At 34.4% G+C, this 17,107-nt stretch overlaps 1 protein-coding gene across 6 annotated transcripts in view; it reads right to left on the minus strand.

Moving 5' to 3' along the window:
* THSD7A (thrombospondin type 1 domain containing 7A) overlaps positions 1-17,107 on the minus strand; it is a 295,397-nt gene that overhangs the window by 1,822 nt on the left and 276,468 nt on the right. For 4 of the 6 annotated variants that reach the window (XM_032181674.1, XM_032181670.1, XM_032181673.1 and 1 more), the window contains 8 exons: positions 16,414-16,559; positions 15,684-15,858; positions 13,816-13,989; positions 12,743-12,838; positions 8,811-8,893; positions 8,270-8,480; positions 4,775-4,862; positions 168-3,183 (listed from right to left, as the gene is read on the minus strand). In XM_032181674.1, coding sequence (XP_032037565.1) covers positions 3,099-3,183; positions 4,775-4,862; positions 8,270-8,480; positions 8,811-8,893; positions 12,743-12,838; positions 13,816-13,989; positions 15,684-15,858; positions 16,414-16,559 — 1,058 coding nt within the window. In that variant the 3' untranslated portion in view covers positions 168-3,098. Of the gene's footprint in view, positions 1-167; positions 3,184-4,774; positions 4,863-8,269; positions 8,481-8,810; positions 8,894-12,742; positions 12,839-13,815; positions 13,990-15,683; positions 15,859-16,413; positions 16,560-17,107 lie in introns of those variants that run through there. The other 2 variants (XR_004252908.1, XM_032181675.1) reach the window with 2 other exon arrangements.

Raw genomic sequence — 17,107 nt, forward strand, 5'->3', positions numbered from 1 at the left:
ACAAACTAACAATCTACGGTAGTGGCTGCTTTAGGCACTGGATTTGTAGAAACACTCTGATTTTTAAAGCAAATTGCTTTTCATTCTGTACTGATAGCTCACCTATTATTTATTTCTGTGTCAGTGCTAAGGGGCTTAGTCACCTTTGCAACTTCTAGCTTTACATACAATTTCAGCCCTCTTTATAGCCTTTTTTTTTTTTTTCTTGATAAAGAGGGAAGCCATTCTGGCTTCAAGTTTCTGTGCACTTTGTTCATAAATAATAGAGATAAAAAATGCACTATATATTTTAAATGCAGCACTAGTATGATGCAGATGTGCATCAGCAAAATTCGCTGATCAGATATAAAATGTGATGCATACTAAAATACTTGCATGGATTGCAAAGGCCAAACATATTTAAATAAACTCCTATCCCTTTCTTTATTTTTAAGTACTATTTAGGGAGAAACAGGTATGCCTTTAGCTTCATTTTATTAACTTAGATTTTGGGCATAGAAATCTTCAAGGTAAAAACTAGACAACAGCTTCTGCTAAAACCAGCCTGTATAATGCATAGAGTTGTCTCATTGCCAATGAAAGAAACCCTGTTTCCTCAATTCACTATTAGTTCAATACCATTTGACAACACAAAATCAGACTTTTAAAGTACAGAAATCATGATTAAGCTTTTTGTTTCCACATTTTAACTATTCTTTAAAACTTTACAACTTTTTTGTCTTATTTTTTGCATGTCTGATAAAATAGGAATCAAACAGTTTTTCCTTGTTTCCTACTCAGGAATGCTGAAATAATTAAATACATGAAGATTTGGTTTTCTTTTTTTCTTTCCTATGGATCTTTACAGAGAAATGTAAGACTGAAGCCCCCAGTTCTGCAACACATATGTGAATGAACCACTGCTGAGGTAGGGGGCCATGGCACTTCACCAGCTGTGGTTCAAGGTGTAAAATGAGAAAATAAACATGTACAAAAGATTTTTACTATCATTCCTCTCTGCTTATTATTCCCATTCAGACAAGTACTTATGCAGTGGCAGTAAGATCATTTTCTTTTTACAGTAACACCACACTGGTAAGGTAAGTTAGCTAAGTTAAAGTAGGGCCATACTTTTTCTTGGACATTGCACAAAATTAACATTGGTTCTATATGGAATAAAAGTAGGTAATTTTAAAGATTGATGTTATCTGTTGACATAAATGAGAGTTGTCATTGATTTCAGTGAATACTGGCCAAAGTTTGCAAAGCTACAGTTTTATTCAGTGTGCAAAGACTGGTGCTTCTTGAGTACATAGTGCGATGAGTAGGCAGAAATGGTTTAGGTTATAAAAAAGACCTGAGAACCTAATACTGAGCTTTACATTTTTGATTATTTTTGACAGGTTGCCTGATAAAATTTTGTAATTGTATTGCTTAATAGTGGCACAGTCACTTATATGTTTGCGTCAGGCTACACACAGAAGCCATTTTATGAGAATAACCCTTCTCAGGTCATGAATCACGTCTGTTAGAGGCATGTAGATACAGTGGCAAGTCAATAAGCTTCCTGTCAGAAGCGTAACACTGAAATGCCATAAGCATGGGAGAGGTTAACAGTGAGCTTTTATACTGCCGGAGTTTTAAAAAAAGTTATGACTATTAAAATGGCAAAACTACTATCTTACTGTTTACTTGCCAGTACACTCAAGAGTTTAACTGAATAATTAAAAGAGTATATCCAATTATCCTAATTAGAAAAGATAAAAAAAAAAAGGGCTCTGAGTATTGCACTGTCAGCAACAGTGAAAATGCTGTCATTAGTGAAAGAAAAAAAAAAGCATAACCTTTTTCTTTTAGTTGAACAAACAATCAGAATACCTTTTTAGACAGTAAGTATGTCACTCAAGATTAGAGGGCAACTGCTTTTCTTTTTCTTTTTTTTTCTAACAAAGTTAACAAATATAAAAAATCTAGTCATAAACAGTTTTCAAAGTACAATTAGAAACCAGCAGAACAATCTATACTTGTATAGGTAGATGGGGCAAGAAACTAGACACTTGTATTACTGCCATGACATAGACTACAAATGGCCGCTGTGACGAGACATGGTGTATGCAGTACACGTCTTTAGCCGATTCCATCCAGTTGCAGTCCAAACTGAACGCTACTCTCTTCAGGATTCAAGACCAGTCTACTTGACACTCCTTGCACAAGATACATCATCATCCTTTCTGAAAAGAGGCGGTTTCTATGGCAATACTAGTTAAGTGCATATCATGCTGCACTAATATAGTGCAAAAAATTGCCTTACATGTAGCAAAAAAGATGCAGGCAACAGTTTGAGTTAGAGAAAGTAGAAACGTATTGTAACATTTACAATGGGTATTCTTTTTTTCCAGACAGCAACTGCTAGAAAATCTGAGAACGCCTCCTTTCTGGATGTATACATGAGGCCTTTATACTTTGGAGTGATAACAGGACAGAATTTTGCAAGTGAGTCTTTGCCCTCTGAAATGCAGGTTAACACAAGTTATCATCAACTGCCAGACTGTTGAACTTGCTCGTGGGTTAGTCTCAGTTAAAAGTTAATTTCGTATTAAGCACTAAAATGCTCTTTAACAAGTATATAATCTGGTAGAGTAATACATATGGTTCAACTGAGTATATATGTTATGCTTGAATATAAAGAGTCATAGACAGCTTGGTACAAAGTCTTCATGCGTACTGATTATACTTGGTTAATGTTGCAGGGGCTTTCAACTGTTAATACAATGTCAGCTACAGTATTCTGGAGACAGAAGCGGTGCTTATAGCTTGTAAGATTGAGGAAAGACCACAAAAATCTCCAACTGCAGTGTCTATTAACATGATTCTGCCAGATTTCTCAGTGCTGATGGTCTAAAGTAAAGCAATAATACCTTGAATATCCATAGACATTATGAAATCCACCTGTCTTTCTCCGTGGTGCAGTTACCAAAAAGAAAGAATTAAAAAAAAAAGAAAAAAAAAAAGAATTCAAAACACTTAATCCACTCCATAGAAAATCCCTGTGGCTTTGGATACCTTCTGATTCCAATCCAATAATTAAGACTCCATTTGTCACCATGAGAAGTTATATTCTACATATCTGCATCTCCATCATAAGCCAAGGTTAATGGTTTCAGTCGGTTGTTCTGCCTTCTCTGAGGCTTCTTTGGCTTTTTGCTGAAACAATAAGATAATTTGTAAATAGAACAAGAAACTGATGACATAGAAATGATGGATTTCATTCTTAAATGAAAGATGACTGTGTCATTTTAAGATAATGCATTCAGTTGTTCATTTGTAAAAGCTACATACCTAAAACCTTCACTTGAATCAACAATTATCTCTTTATCAACTCAAAGCAACACCTAATTCAAAGCTCAGTTGTCCGGAAACAGGCTGTTAGGGTGCTGACATGACTTTGGTGAAATCCTTGGCACATAATTGTGCAAGATCAGACAGTTTTCAGAAAAGCCCAGAGCAATATTTGGTCATGTATCAAAGCAGCAATCAGGTTCTTATAAATTATGTGATTCAAATCTTAAGTTCTCTTGTCATATCAAGGGTTTCCTCCTTAAAGTTCCATCTTGTAATTAGTTTTATGTCATTATACTCTCTAGAGTAACTAAAGGTAATTCTAGATTTTAAAATCTCAATTCTCAAATAGAAGGAATATGGTTTTGAGCCATAATCCTTCCCTGTCTAGCTTTGAATTTGATTTTAATCCAGCAGTATTTCTAATACATTTACCATAGTTTTAAAAAGTCACCAAGCCAAAGAAAAATGTGTAATATATTCATTTTATCTTTAGTTAGATTATGTGAGCTTTAGTTCTTGACTTATTTTAGACAATACTACAAGCATTTCTTTAAATTGGGCCTCTGTATCCTCATTGTTTTCCAAAAAGTTTATCTCAGCTATATCAATCAGACTGCTCAAATCAAAACCATTGTTTCCAAAATATGGGATTGCAGTGGCCTCATTCTGACAAATCTGCAGTGGAGCTGTAGGCTAATGGATTTTCTTTCCCTCAGAAAATACAATATTTTCTTCCTTACTTACAGATAAGTGAGATTTGGGGGAACATTTACTAAAAAAATAACAAATCCAGAAGTCCCCCAAATGCTGCCTATGCAGTACAGCCAAGAGCCCGGTGTCTAAGACCATACTTCTCTCACCTTCTACCTTCACAGTCATTTGAATCAGAAATTCCAAACAGGATCAAAAAACTTCAGGGAGAGCATTCTCAAAAATTACTTGCTTTTGCAAAAAAAAAAAAATAAATAAAAATTCACTTACTCAGCCAATAAGATTTTCAACAGAATATGATTTCATCTATGAAAAACACATGAGAAAACTTCCAGCCTTATTGTGGTTGTATATCTCTATATCCTGTCAAATATCAAATCAGACTTGCCTGGTTATTAAATTTCCTTCTTGCTATTTTTCTCTTCACTTTCTGATACAGCTACAATGAAATTATCATGGACACAGTACAGTCATTCTTAACAGAGATAAACTAAGCAAAAATAAGCTATACACTGAGATATGACGTATTTGCAAGAAGTTCTCCTGACCTCAAGACAGTCTGTCAGTTTATCCATCATCTGGGCTACAATCAGAGTTCATGAACCTCAGCTTGGACAAAAGAACATGGGAATTTAAACATCACAGTTCACAGAAGACCCTGCAGTTGCTACAGCTGCATATATAAATGTTTGCATTACAGTCTGTGTGGGACTGCTTGCTTGTAAATAATTAAAGAACTCACCAGGCTAGATAGATCATAGAAACAATAAAGATGAGTAAAACAAATGCACCAGCAGCTACACCATAAACCCAGGTCTTCAGCCTCCCATCTAAAAGGAATGAATGTTAGTCAGTAGTGTTTGAGTTAGTCTTGTTGAATTATTAGTTCTGATATGGTATAGAAATACTTTTATAATCCAAAATAAATGTCTTCACAAGCAATTATAGCTTAATACTATTAAATTATAATCCATAATAAATGTCTTCACAAGCAATTATAGCTTAATACTATTAAACAACTGAGCAATAGCTTTTCTGTGTACTTCTGTTCTGCTTTTCAGCTGAAGTCTGGAAAATCCAAACGGAGCTGAGATGTGGGGCAGAGGCAGCGTGGCAGCAAGTGAGAGACCCAAGGAACCCAGTCCCTGGGCCCAGTGGTAACAGGCAATTCCTTCAGCAGGATGGCAATGCAGCATGTCAGCCTAGAGATCATTTATGCTTTTAACACTTTCCATTCTACCTCTGGAAATAGTTTGTCTGCTACTTTCATTCTTGTAGCTACTTAATTTTACATTTTAAAATATGTTTAATGCTTGTTTTACCTCATCAAAATCTTAGCTGCACATACACAATTTTCACCAAAGCAGAAAGTAATTTTTCAATTTCTTCTTATACCAAATGCAAGTTTTGTTGTTATACAACTTCCCCTCACAGAACAAGCCAAACATTACCAAAAAGGACAACCCATGCTCAGAAATAAAGCAACAGTCTGTTTCTAACAAGGACCGTACTTATGTGCTGCCTGTGCAGTTTGTATTTTGGACATGATGTCTCTGCAGGCTGAGGTACACATCCCCACTCTCCTGTTTGCCTTGATCCTAGATGCTTATCCTTGGAAATCTAAGGGAAGAATCGTGTGACTTTGTCTTTTTGTTTGTTTTTGTTTTTGTTTCCCTTTCTGAACCCCAAATGAGCAACCCAAGGTTAGAGCATGCTGTTTGACTCCCTACTTTTATATGGCTAATTTTACACGCTGCTAAACTGCTTTTTGAAAATATGCTTTTACATGGGACTTGCTAGCCTTGTTGCACTGCCTTGAAAATTCCATTAAAAGCTGAAGTATTTCATTTGCAAGGGGCAAAATCATTATTCCATGAAGCCATGTGTATATTTGCAACATCACAGTAAGCAAACACAGCTACTCTTTTTCTGACCAAATACTTATTGCTTCCTGATACCTCTGTAGAACCAAAAAAGACATAACCAATGCAGCTGATGTTTCTGCAATTTAATAAGAACAAAAGTCATGCAGACTGGCTTTGTTCAGATTCACAGTATTCATCGGTATTCATTCAGTATTCACCTCTATTGCTGTGCAGTTAATTTCAGGCTTTCTGTTCGCTAACAGTCATGAACAACTTGGTTAAGATTAATATAAAAACATTTTAGCTTCATTATACTCATCAAACTAATAACATTATAACTCATATAATGGAAATAACTGATCCATTAAAGATGGATTAAACAATAGATTTGACCTGATATATCCACTGATATGATGGTAGGAATAAGAGGAATTTAGACTTCAGTACTTCTAAATAGGTAATTTTCTTCCCTCCTTGGTTTATTTCCATTGGTAAATGTAATGGGTTTGGGGTTGTTCTGGGTTTGTTTGTTTTAACATGTATTCTGTTTGTATGCTTGTATTATCTCCTTGAAAGAAGACTGACATTATTTTGTGTATAGATTTATTTAATTTTGTCAAAACAGGGAACTCTGTTAATGAGGTCATTCGTATTATGCAAGCACATGCATCGAACCCAGGCATTCTCAATTCCCCTGGGATGGATTATTTCTAAGTATATGAGGGAATGGGTGTCTCAAACTCATCTGCTTTGGGTAATATATCAGCACAGACCAAGGACAGTCTAAATACCTTCCTTTCTGGAACTGCAATATAATATGTTAAAGAGTGTGAAAGACTTTAAAACTATTTAAGACTATTCTAAACCTAGACTTAGTAACTGCATGAAGAGGAATAATCACAGTAGAGTAAACCAAAACCTTTTCATAATTAGCTAATCCTGGAATGGAAACAATCAAGTGTAAAACTTCGTCTGAAGTGCCAAATGTTTACTGTCTTACACATTTGCTCATACCTTCACTGGAGGTATTAGTTCTATTTAGTACTGTTGTTTATATATGAGCTGAGCTATGTCTCATCTCCTTCCTAACTCAAACCAGGAATTACTGGAAAATTGGTGAGGTTTCATGAAATCTGTCAACCATTCCTTGTTCCAAAAAACATGTGTTAGATGACTTGAGCATCCTCGTTCTATGCAGTTAAAGGAAACACTCTGACATTTGGTTATTGTCAGCACTCCTACTGCTACAGTCCACCCTATGGCATTTTTAAGTGGAGTTAGCTAGAGTGAATAAAAAAAAATAGCATATTTGGTAAGATGTTACTTTTTTACAGGAGGACCAGAAAAGTTCAGTTTTCTTTTTTATTGTGGATTAAAGTACTAACTAGTTGGAGTAAAGACCATTTTATCGCAGGTATCAAATATAGTATCACAGTACAAAAAGCAGTCAATATTACTAGGACTAATGGGACCTAACTGAAGTACTTCTAACCCAAACATGATTTAATCTCCCTATTGGAAGTATTGCTGCAGTTCTCTACTTGCAGCATTTTAGGGATTATGCGTGTAAAGATGCTGTTTTCAATCTTCAGAATTCAAACATTCACAAAAGTTTCAGTAAGAAATAAATACTAAGACACAAGTGTGGAAGGATATTTAGCTCTATGTAATTTATATTTTATGAAAGTTTTATTTATATCAGTGTTAGTATCAGAAAATATTTACTGAAATTTGATTACATGATGGACTTTATCAAGTATTTTTTAGTGAGATAACTGTCAATATATTTCTTACCACTCAAGTGCTTGCTCAGCTCTGAAGAACACAGTCAATCATATGAGCAAATGTTGCCTATAGTGATTTAGAGCGTGTCTATGCTAAATATCAAGATTATGGCCAGTTTTTGTCTAACATGAATTAGTTTAGATATGGATATGGAAGAAAAGCATTACCATATCTATACTGATTGTTTCCCTGCAATTCTTGGCGCGACAGCAAACTTCAAGCAGCCCTTATCCTCTACAGATTTCAGAGCCTCCTCACTCCTCTTTCAACAGCATTATTATGATAGCATAATCAAGTATCCTGGCTTGCACTTTTGAAATCAACAATTTTCTAATTTCAAATAGGCTCTGTGAATTTTAAGTAGCAGAGATTAAAAGAAATGTTCTGTAATACAAGATGTCATTAAATATATTGAGAAGGGTAGGGATTTACTTATGGCTCTTCCTCTGTTTTCAGTCAAGGCAGATGCCCGTCTTCTTAAATGAACATTTAAGGATTTTTGTTTCCTTCCTTGGCACCACAAAAATGTAAATGCCAGGCCCTGCAGCAGTAGTTAGCATTATGAACTGCTCATTGCATGACTTCACCTGGCCCAAAAGGCTGTAGAAACCAGGTCCTTCCTCGTCCTGACTGGTTACTGGAGGGCTGGGTAGGGTTCACAGCTCGACTGGTTTTCACATCTCCCTTTTTGTCCTCCATGGTGGGGATCACCACCACCGGGATGAGAGTACACTGTTCGAGTGTGCCATCAGAGGACATTACTTCAGTGTATCCATCTTCACAACTGCACGTTCTAGTCTGTAGGGAACAAGTGTTTTACACTGTGTAGCAGAAAAACAGTTTCCTGTGAGCTATAAGGCATAACAACATGGATGACTGGAAGAGAAGACTGTTTTGATGACTGTTAGCCTGGAGAGTACCTCTTCATATATTTTTATGCAGGATTGCACCAAATCAACAGAGATTATTCAACATTTAATTGAAAGGTGGAAATTGGTCTGAGGTTGATTTTAACAAATAACGATTAGCAGAATCTCTGAAAATACTTTTTATTGGCGCAATCTTTAAAATGCAGGGTATGGGAAGCCCTCTTGGGGGTGTTTAATGCTCCAATGCAGTAGCACATACCTCACTGCAGTAAGCGTGGGGTTGACTGCACGGTGGATTACATGACCTGTCAGCATCTGGTTGGCGCATCACTAAACAGCCCCCTGTAGGACAGAAAATCATATTTTGACATGGTAACACCTCTCCACTGATGAAATTACTGATGTTATTATTTGCTACAGTATGTCATGGATTACCATTTTATTACTAATTTGAATTTAAGAGTCCTACTCTTAATTCTAGGTGAAATATTTTATTGGTAGAGTAAGGATACAGCTTACTTATTTCCACTCATGCGCATTTTAGAGAACTAATATTTGGCAACTGAACTTTTTTTTTTTTTTTTTTTTTTTTTTCCCTTTGTTCATTTGCTGTTGCTCAGAAAAGTTTAAATGTTTTGTGCTCGGGGAAACATTTTTGTTTCCTAGGTCCCTCCTTAAAACTATCATATTAAAACTGTGCCACAATGAAAGGATATCTTTTATTTATATATTTGCCTATCAAACTAAAAACAAAATACTCATCCAGTTTATGAATGGATACCTGTTTTCTGATGCTCCTCATTACTCACTTTTACACATGCTATAGCTTTGCCTCTTATGAAGCCATGCTAGTCTAAGAGAGCTTTTTCAGAAAAAGAACACACACTGAATGCTATGGTACTGATATAACTGTTTGCAGACTTTCTTCCTTTTTATAGTATTCTAATTCTCATAGCTACATCTTTATGTACAGTGCAGTTATTGTTATGGACCAATGCACACAATCAGGCTTTCACTATCATTTCAGCCAGAATGACTTAAAAATATATTTAGAATCAGTTTGAATGTAGCTGGCTTTCCTTCTATCTTTCAGAAGAGGAATATGTATTACGTACTTTAACATTTATACTACAATGGGACAATTTATTCTGCACCTCCCAAATTAATTGCCTTTTTATACTGGTGTGATATGATAATGAAATCCTGATAGCTGAGATAGGTCACAACCATAGCAGATGCAGTTAGATGTGGTTACATAGACCCAAGTGTTAACAGGATGGCTGATGAAGAACAAAGTAAACTGCTGGCTGACGTAAGTTTTTCCCACATCCAGAAAGGAAAATTGTACATCCTAGCATACAAATCACATGCCTGTGAGCATCTATGAAATAAAATATCAGTCATCCAAGCAAGCTGAAGAAGGAAAGAGTTGCTTCATCGCCCATGGGAAACAACACCTTCAAGTAAAAAAGAACTATTCAGCACAGTAATATTATACAAGAAAATAAATAAATAAAGGCATTAAAATACCAGCATAATAATAATGTCTAAATTAAAATACACTATCTTAAAGCCAGATGCACAACAATAAGGCAGTAAAGAACTGCCTTAAAGTAAAGTCATCTAAGTAATGTGTTGATTCAAGATCAAAATAAGTAACTTCTATCTAAATCAATCATGTATGTGTACCTGTTAGTTTGATCTCTTAAATATTGCAGTTTATACAAAGCATTTTCAAAAACAAACAAACAAAAAAACACAAACGTGTATTTACAACCTGCTTAACAATTATATACTTAATTCAGAAAAGTTCTCACAGAACATCATACCTAAGTGATTTGTTTGAAAACAATCAAGAATATAACAGAAATATATTTTGCATTGTATGGAAACAGATGATTACAGTTTCTGGAATTTTCCACTTGTCTTCATTTCAAATCAGAAAGGTACCATAGCTTTAAAAACATACAGGAAAAAAAAAAAAAAAAAAAAAAAAAAAAAAAAAAAAAAAAAAAGTAAAGAGGAACACAATATAGAACCTAGATTTGTCTGCCTAGGAAGTCCTGTGAGGATTTAGTATGGTTCTCAGATCCTTTTTTCCATCTATGTAGTTATGGCAGTTTTTTGTTCCTATTGTTAACACAAAAAGCTATGAAGTATGTTTCAAAGTAGAGGATCTTCCCATCTTTTTCCCTCTTCCCATCTGTTTCTCTCTGAACACTTTTTCTGAAAACGGATGATCAAGATATTCATAGTATTCTGCAAAGGTCCCACCAACTGCAGGTAGCAAGAATATGAACTAGTACTTTTTCTTAATAATATTTAGCTTATTTTATTACTCATTCTTATAGTATTTCCACCTTTTTCATATAATATTATAGTCCTCCTCTGGGGTGAACATATTCTCAAATATTTTATAACTATGCTTTGGGCCATTTAATTAAATTAATAAGGTAAGACTTTGGACTAAGCAGGTTAACTTACCCTCACAACCAGCCATTCTCTTCTCAGTTTTAATCTGTTACAATCTGTCTTTCTGATAGTTTGTTATACGTTTGTAATTTCATCTCTTTAAAACTGACCACTATAAATGCACAGGATAGCTCATCAAATATTTCTCTGATATTCTAAATAAACTAAAGCTACTACTTTTCCTTAGTAAATAGGCTATTTCCATATCCTTGTTAGTCTGATATAATATTCCTTTGGTAACTAAGAGTAATGTATTATTATTATTGTTGTTATTATTATTATTATAATTCCTATTTTTCACATATGGCTGTGTTTTATAAATGCCAGGTTATCATTTTTATTAAAAGAATTTTGAAGAATAAAAAAATGTTTAAATCAGAAAATAATGATGAGGCTATATTAAATACTAAATTAAATACTGCTAAACTCATGGAACTTACAGTACAGAAGAATGTGTTCCACTTACCCATTTATTTATGCTTATAAAGGAGAGAATCATGAAAAATCTGTCAGTAACACAAATTCATACATTTCTCTTTCCTGGAATTTATCACGTGGCTGTATTCAGTCACATGAGAACAAACTATTATTTATATGTGACTGACTGTGATTTATAAATATATTCTGCTTTTTAACATTTCAGAGCCATAATCTTCAAGATGCTATTTATTCTGAAATTCTATAGGACATTTAATAGATAATATCACATATTACTCTCTCAAAAAAAATTCTGACTTAAAGTTTAACTTACCATATAAGCATCATAGCTAAGCAGGAAGCAATTAAGGTACATAAATAATGCCCTGTTCATTCAGTGCGATGCATTTAGTATTTCTGCAGCACAAGGTGACACTTGCAAAAGAGACTTTTGGCTATCAACTATTATTTCAATACCTTGTAAAAATAATACAAATGCTTTATTTCAGTGACAAAACAGATTTTTGCAGTGAATTCCATCATTAAGAAGTATGGTATTGGCAGTCCATCCATTAGAGCTCAGCCTCTTTGACTGACCTGACAATAGCTGGAATTGAGGATGTACTTACAATCAATCACCTTGGTTGATATCAAAGCTATTTAAACAACAAATGCATAACTCTCATTAAATAAAACCCTAATTCTGAAAAATAAATGTGTATGAAGAATTTATTGAATTCAGAGACCTCAGTCATTCTTTATTTATTGTGTTTTGTACTTTGGCTTGTATCAAAAGTAACTACATCTAAGAGCTGTCTATGGAACTATCCTCCTAAACATTTATGTCATTAATGTAAAGTAATACATTTATATCAGCATATTTATTAAAATCTGTTATTTTGTAATTATAAGGAGGTATATGATATATGCCTGATATTATCAAACTTTCTTTCTCTCTCTGCATTTGTATATGCATTGTGTAAAAGTTCTGCTTGTTGTAGGTCTTGAAATGTGAAACCCTAAATTTAGATGCATGTAAATGACTTGTAAAAATATACAATACAAAATATTTCAGGTCCAATATAGAAAACAACATTTGTATTTACTTTTACCATTACATGCTGTATAATTCTGGAAGAGAACTGACATCTTTAGTATGCAAAAATATAACGATTCAACAACAGTATATTGATTCATATATCAAGAATGAGTGTTTTTAGCAGATTCTTCTTCCATTCATTGGAAACAAAAGTGTTATCCACTTGTTTTCCAGGGTTTTGTGTATACATAAAATGAAGTTACCTGTGACGTTTAATCCATCTGATCTTTGGCACCACACAGTTCGAGAAGATCCCTTCCATGGGCTAGCCATCCATTTGTATTCATAGCACTGGCCATCTACAAAGAGAACATCTACTTTTCAAGAAAGTTGGTGATAAGGTTTTAGGCTACCACTGGCCACGCTCATCAGTAGACCAGATGTGTTAAATTTAATGCTTTTTACAGGGACCTTCCCTCACCCAGAAACTTAGAAAGGTACACTGTACACATGGAGGTCTGCACATAGTGGATACATAACCTGATAGACCAGACATCTTCTGGACACTAACTATAATGTTCATTACACTGTATGTGGAGTAAACCCAATTCAGTTAATGGGCAAAACAGACATTTCCAGACATTGTAATGGTTGTGGCCCATCTGTTGTGCAAGAGCCATTTAAGAGTCAGGTTTCTTTCCTGGTAAGCTGAGCTTCGGTCACTGCTCCAGTGAATAGTAAAGTAGGCTGGGCTGTATCTGGCTTCACATCTCTGCTCTGCTGTACACCTCTCTGGGATAAAACAATCAGTCTTAAATCTTTCTGTACCTGAGCTCACTTATAAAATTCCTTTTTGCTCTATATGTCTAGCATCTCAATGGACAGGAAATGATTTTTCTTAGATACTTTGTCCAGAACCAGCAGTATGGTGGATACTTTCTAAAGTCATTGTCATGTGATTAACAAAAATTCAAAGGGTAAACAGAATTCTAAATTCAGTTATGCATCAAAACTTAAAAGACCTTTTTTTTTTATTAGGAAGTTATCAAGAAGATAAGGCAATTATTATTTTTTTTCCCCAAACCACACAAAGATATTTCATTATTAAAAAAGGATTAAAAATAACAGTGGTTAAAGTGGAAACATGTGATAGTTAACATAAGTTTTTCTGTTCGGAAAACAAAAAAAATTGAGTGCATTTCTCTGTTCCCATAATTTCCCATATTTTCCTAATTTTGATAACCTCAGCAGAAAGAAAACAAACTTGCTGTAGCTCTGTAATTTTTTTTTTTTCTTACAGGAAGGGTAATGGTCTTATGTGTATTTTGGTGCTTACCATTGCATGGTCTTGTTTCCAAAGCCTGTTCTGGACAGAGATGCTGATTCTCTAACTCCTGAATGATGACTGCTCGAGACCGGACTTGTATCCCTCCAAAGCCAAGATCCTCACCATTAACACAGGTTAGCTGACAAAGGCTCCATTCTGACCACTCTCTCAAATAACAGTCCCCTGTCAAGCAGTAATTTTATAAGGTGAAAAGTAACCAATATGTGAAGAGGTTTTGGCAATGAGTATGTCTTAGGAAAAAAAAAAAAAAAAAAGACCAAATCCTCAAAACCTTTTATTAATTTTCCCACTTTAGGTGCTTTCATTCCTATTTTTAAAAATGACTTATACAAAAAGGAAAAGGGAAAGCAATTAAAGTGTCTATTCTGACTATTCCATGCTATGGAGAGATGCAGGATGTTATAGCATAAAACTGAAAAATAAAATTCTACTGGTGAAATAAGTTAGTGAGTTTGGCTAAAGAACATTAAGGAAGATCTTAGGAAGAACATAAAAAGAGCATTTTGTTAAAACTGCAGTATAAAATGGAACTAGACTGTACACAGACTCATAAATAAACCTCTTAGTTCTCATTATTTCAGTGAAAGAGCTATTAAAAATTCATGCTACCTTGCATTACACTGATGACAGATACAATCAGTACTGTGTTGACCAGATGCCTGATTAATGAACGTATTTTATTTGCTAACATTAGGAAAGCATGTGAAGAAATGAATAATTGAAGAACTGATGTATGCATAATAGGAAAGCAAGTAGTGATTTTTGGAAACATTAGTTGGAACATATCATTAGCACATCCCCACAGGGCAGTTATCTGTACTGGCTAAATGTGAGATTGTTGAAGAACAGGTTACTGCTCAGCATAATTTAAAATCAAGCAGTAAGCAACATCTTTTTTGTATATATATTTGACTAACAACAAAGCATAACAGCATTTTATTTTTCCAATTCTTATTTAAAAGGTAGAAATATGTGAAAATCATGCAGTTGGAATGCTGTGTATAGTCTAGATGAAAGATTCTATGTAGTGTATGAAGCTTCTCCATTTTTAAGTACTTTGTATTGGAAAATGAATCTGAAATTAATTGGAAAATTGTTCTGAGAAAAAAGAGAACAGAATGTTAGCTACATTAATACTGAAGGAGTTAATCACTACTTCTGAAGACACATCACTAATGACTCTGCTGAACAAGAGAAATATACTTCAAATTCTACAAGTAAGCATTTGAAATGAACTGGAAGAGCTTTACTAGAAATTAAATAGTGCTATAGGCTCTTAAACCTTCTCAGTAGCAGTGTCAGTAGGAGGGGATTCAGTCAACGTGCAGTAACAGTGAATGTCAGGTCCGCAGAGTTTAAGTACTAGAGACACTCAAATTTTCTCAGAGATCAAAATATTGCTTTCATTTGGAAAAGCCCCTTTAAACAACAACAAAAAAAAATAAGACTCCGTAGCTTAATTTCCATAGACACCCATGAAACACATTGTGTTCTCAGCAACCATTAAAAGTGTTAATAAAGCTGTTATGTGGTCTTATAAGCTTAAAGCAAATACATAGCTGTATATCAGCATTCTTTCTTCAAGAGTTTTATTTCAAAATATTATTATGAAAAAATACATTCATATTAGTTACAAACTGTGGCTGAGATGCATTTTATATTATTTAAAAAATGGTATTTAAACAAATAATAATATATTGTCTTTAAGCCATAATTCTATTGGTCATTTGATGGATTAGTCAAATCAGTAAAGTACATGAAAAGGATTTTATTTCCTGTTGCTCACTGAGGCACCAATAACAGTAAGGATACCTGCCAGTCTTGAAACACAACATTTATTTGAATAGCTTTCTTACCTGGACAAGGAACAGTGCAGGTTTCCTCAAGCACCATCTTCTTATTACCATCTATAATAGGCTCTATTTCTCCACAGAATTCCTCATCTACTACTTTGCCCACATCTTCAGTGGATCCGTCAAAAACCACGCAGGAAATGTTCCTCATTCGTGTCCCCTCTCCACACTGAGCATCCTGTGGAAGGAAATACATGGATGCTGGACAGAGACAGTACCAAAAGACTAAAACTGGTCTGTGTGTCATTATCTCCTATTATTTTTTTGCCTAACTATACTACTCAGACATTCATTTGAGTAGGAAAAAGGCATTGTTCTTTACTTTTGAAACTAAAAAAATATTCTGCTGCTACCACTGTTATTTAAAGTACTCAGCTAGCTTATGATTTTAAATTGAAACCACAATAGTATCTCAAGTGGAGATTTCTTCTAGTATGAGGCTTTTTCACTAAGGATGCTTATCTATTTCCACAGATATACTTTTACACTATAAGGATTTTGATTACTAGTAAAAATGCTGTGCAGCTACCAAAGTTTACCTTCATACTTTGAATATCTGTAGGGCATTGTTATATCTGTTGACAAATATGAACTCTAAGAATAAACCTTCACCTTTTGTATAAGAGATATGGAAGCAAATTGGTTACACTGCTTTGAAGCAGATATCCAAGCTTGTCACAAATGAGCCTAGTTATACAAGCTCCGTAACTTCAAAGTCCCCTATGGCTTTTACCTCTACTTTGCATGCAGACCATTGACCATATTGCCATCGATAACAAGGTTTTACTAGACAAGGTTTGAATTGCTCCATCTGAGAAGGACAAGGCCTCCCATCACCCTGAAATGGTTGATTTATGGTCCTTCTTCTGATCATTTTTCCTGTAAATGAGAAACAATAATATAAATAACAACAAAGTGATTAGATTGATTTGTTCTTCAAGATGGTTCTGTGTTGGTGAAAAGCATTGTGTTTGAATAATGTATTTTTTTTTTTTTTTTCATATTTGAAAAATCAGACTGTAAAGCAAATGTGCTGGCTCTTGCTTGTTACATGGATTTATATTTTCTGAGACAGACACCTTTTATTCAGTACTGCATGAAGAAGGATGTCTGATCAGGATTTCAGATTGCTCCTGTAACAGCAAACAAAAGTAGGAATTTCCTAATTCAGAAGCCTTGGGAAAAATACTTCTGAAGGTAAAGGTTTGTGGCTCTTCTGTGGATATTCTTACTGTTTATCTGGAATTTGCTCCTGTTTTTCTCTGAGTTAATACATATTGTGTTAAAACACAATACTAATTGTATGTTTTTTAACTGTGGGATCCCAGCACCAAGGAGCAGTTTGCAACTTTCCCTGTCCATCCATGAAGATTTTGCAGCGGTTAGAGGACTCTTCACTCAACCCCAAAGAAAAAAACATAATAGGC

Source organism: Aythya fuligula, chromosome 2 (genome assembly GCF_009819795.1).
Source record: "Aythya fuligula isolate bAytFul2 chromosome 2, bAytFul2.pri, whole genome shotgun sequence".
In the NCBI taxonomy this organism is placed as follows: Eukaryota; Metazoa; Chordata; class Aves; order Anseriformes; family Anatidae; genus Aythya; species Aythya fuligula.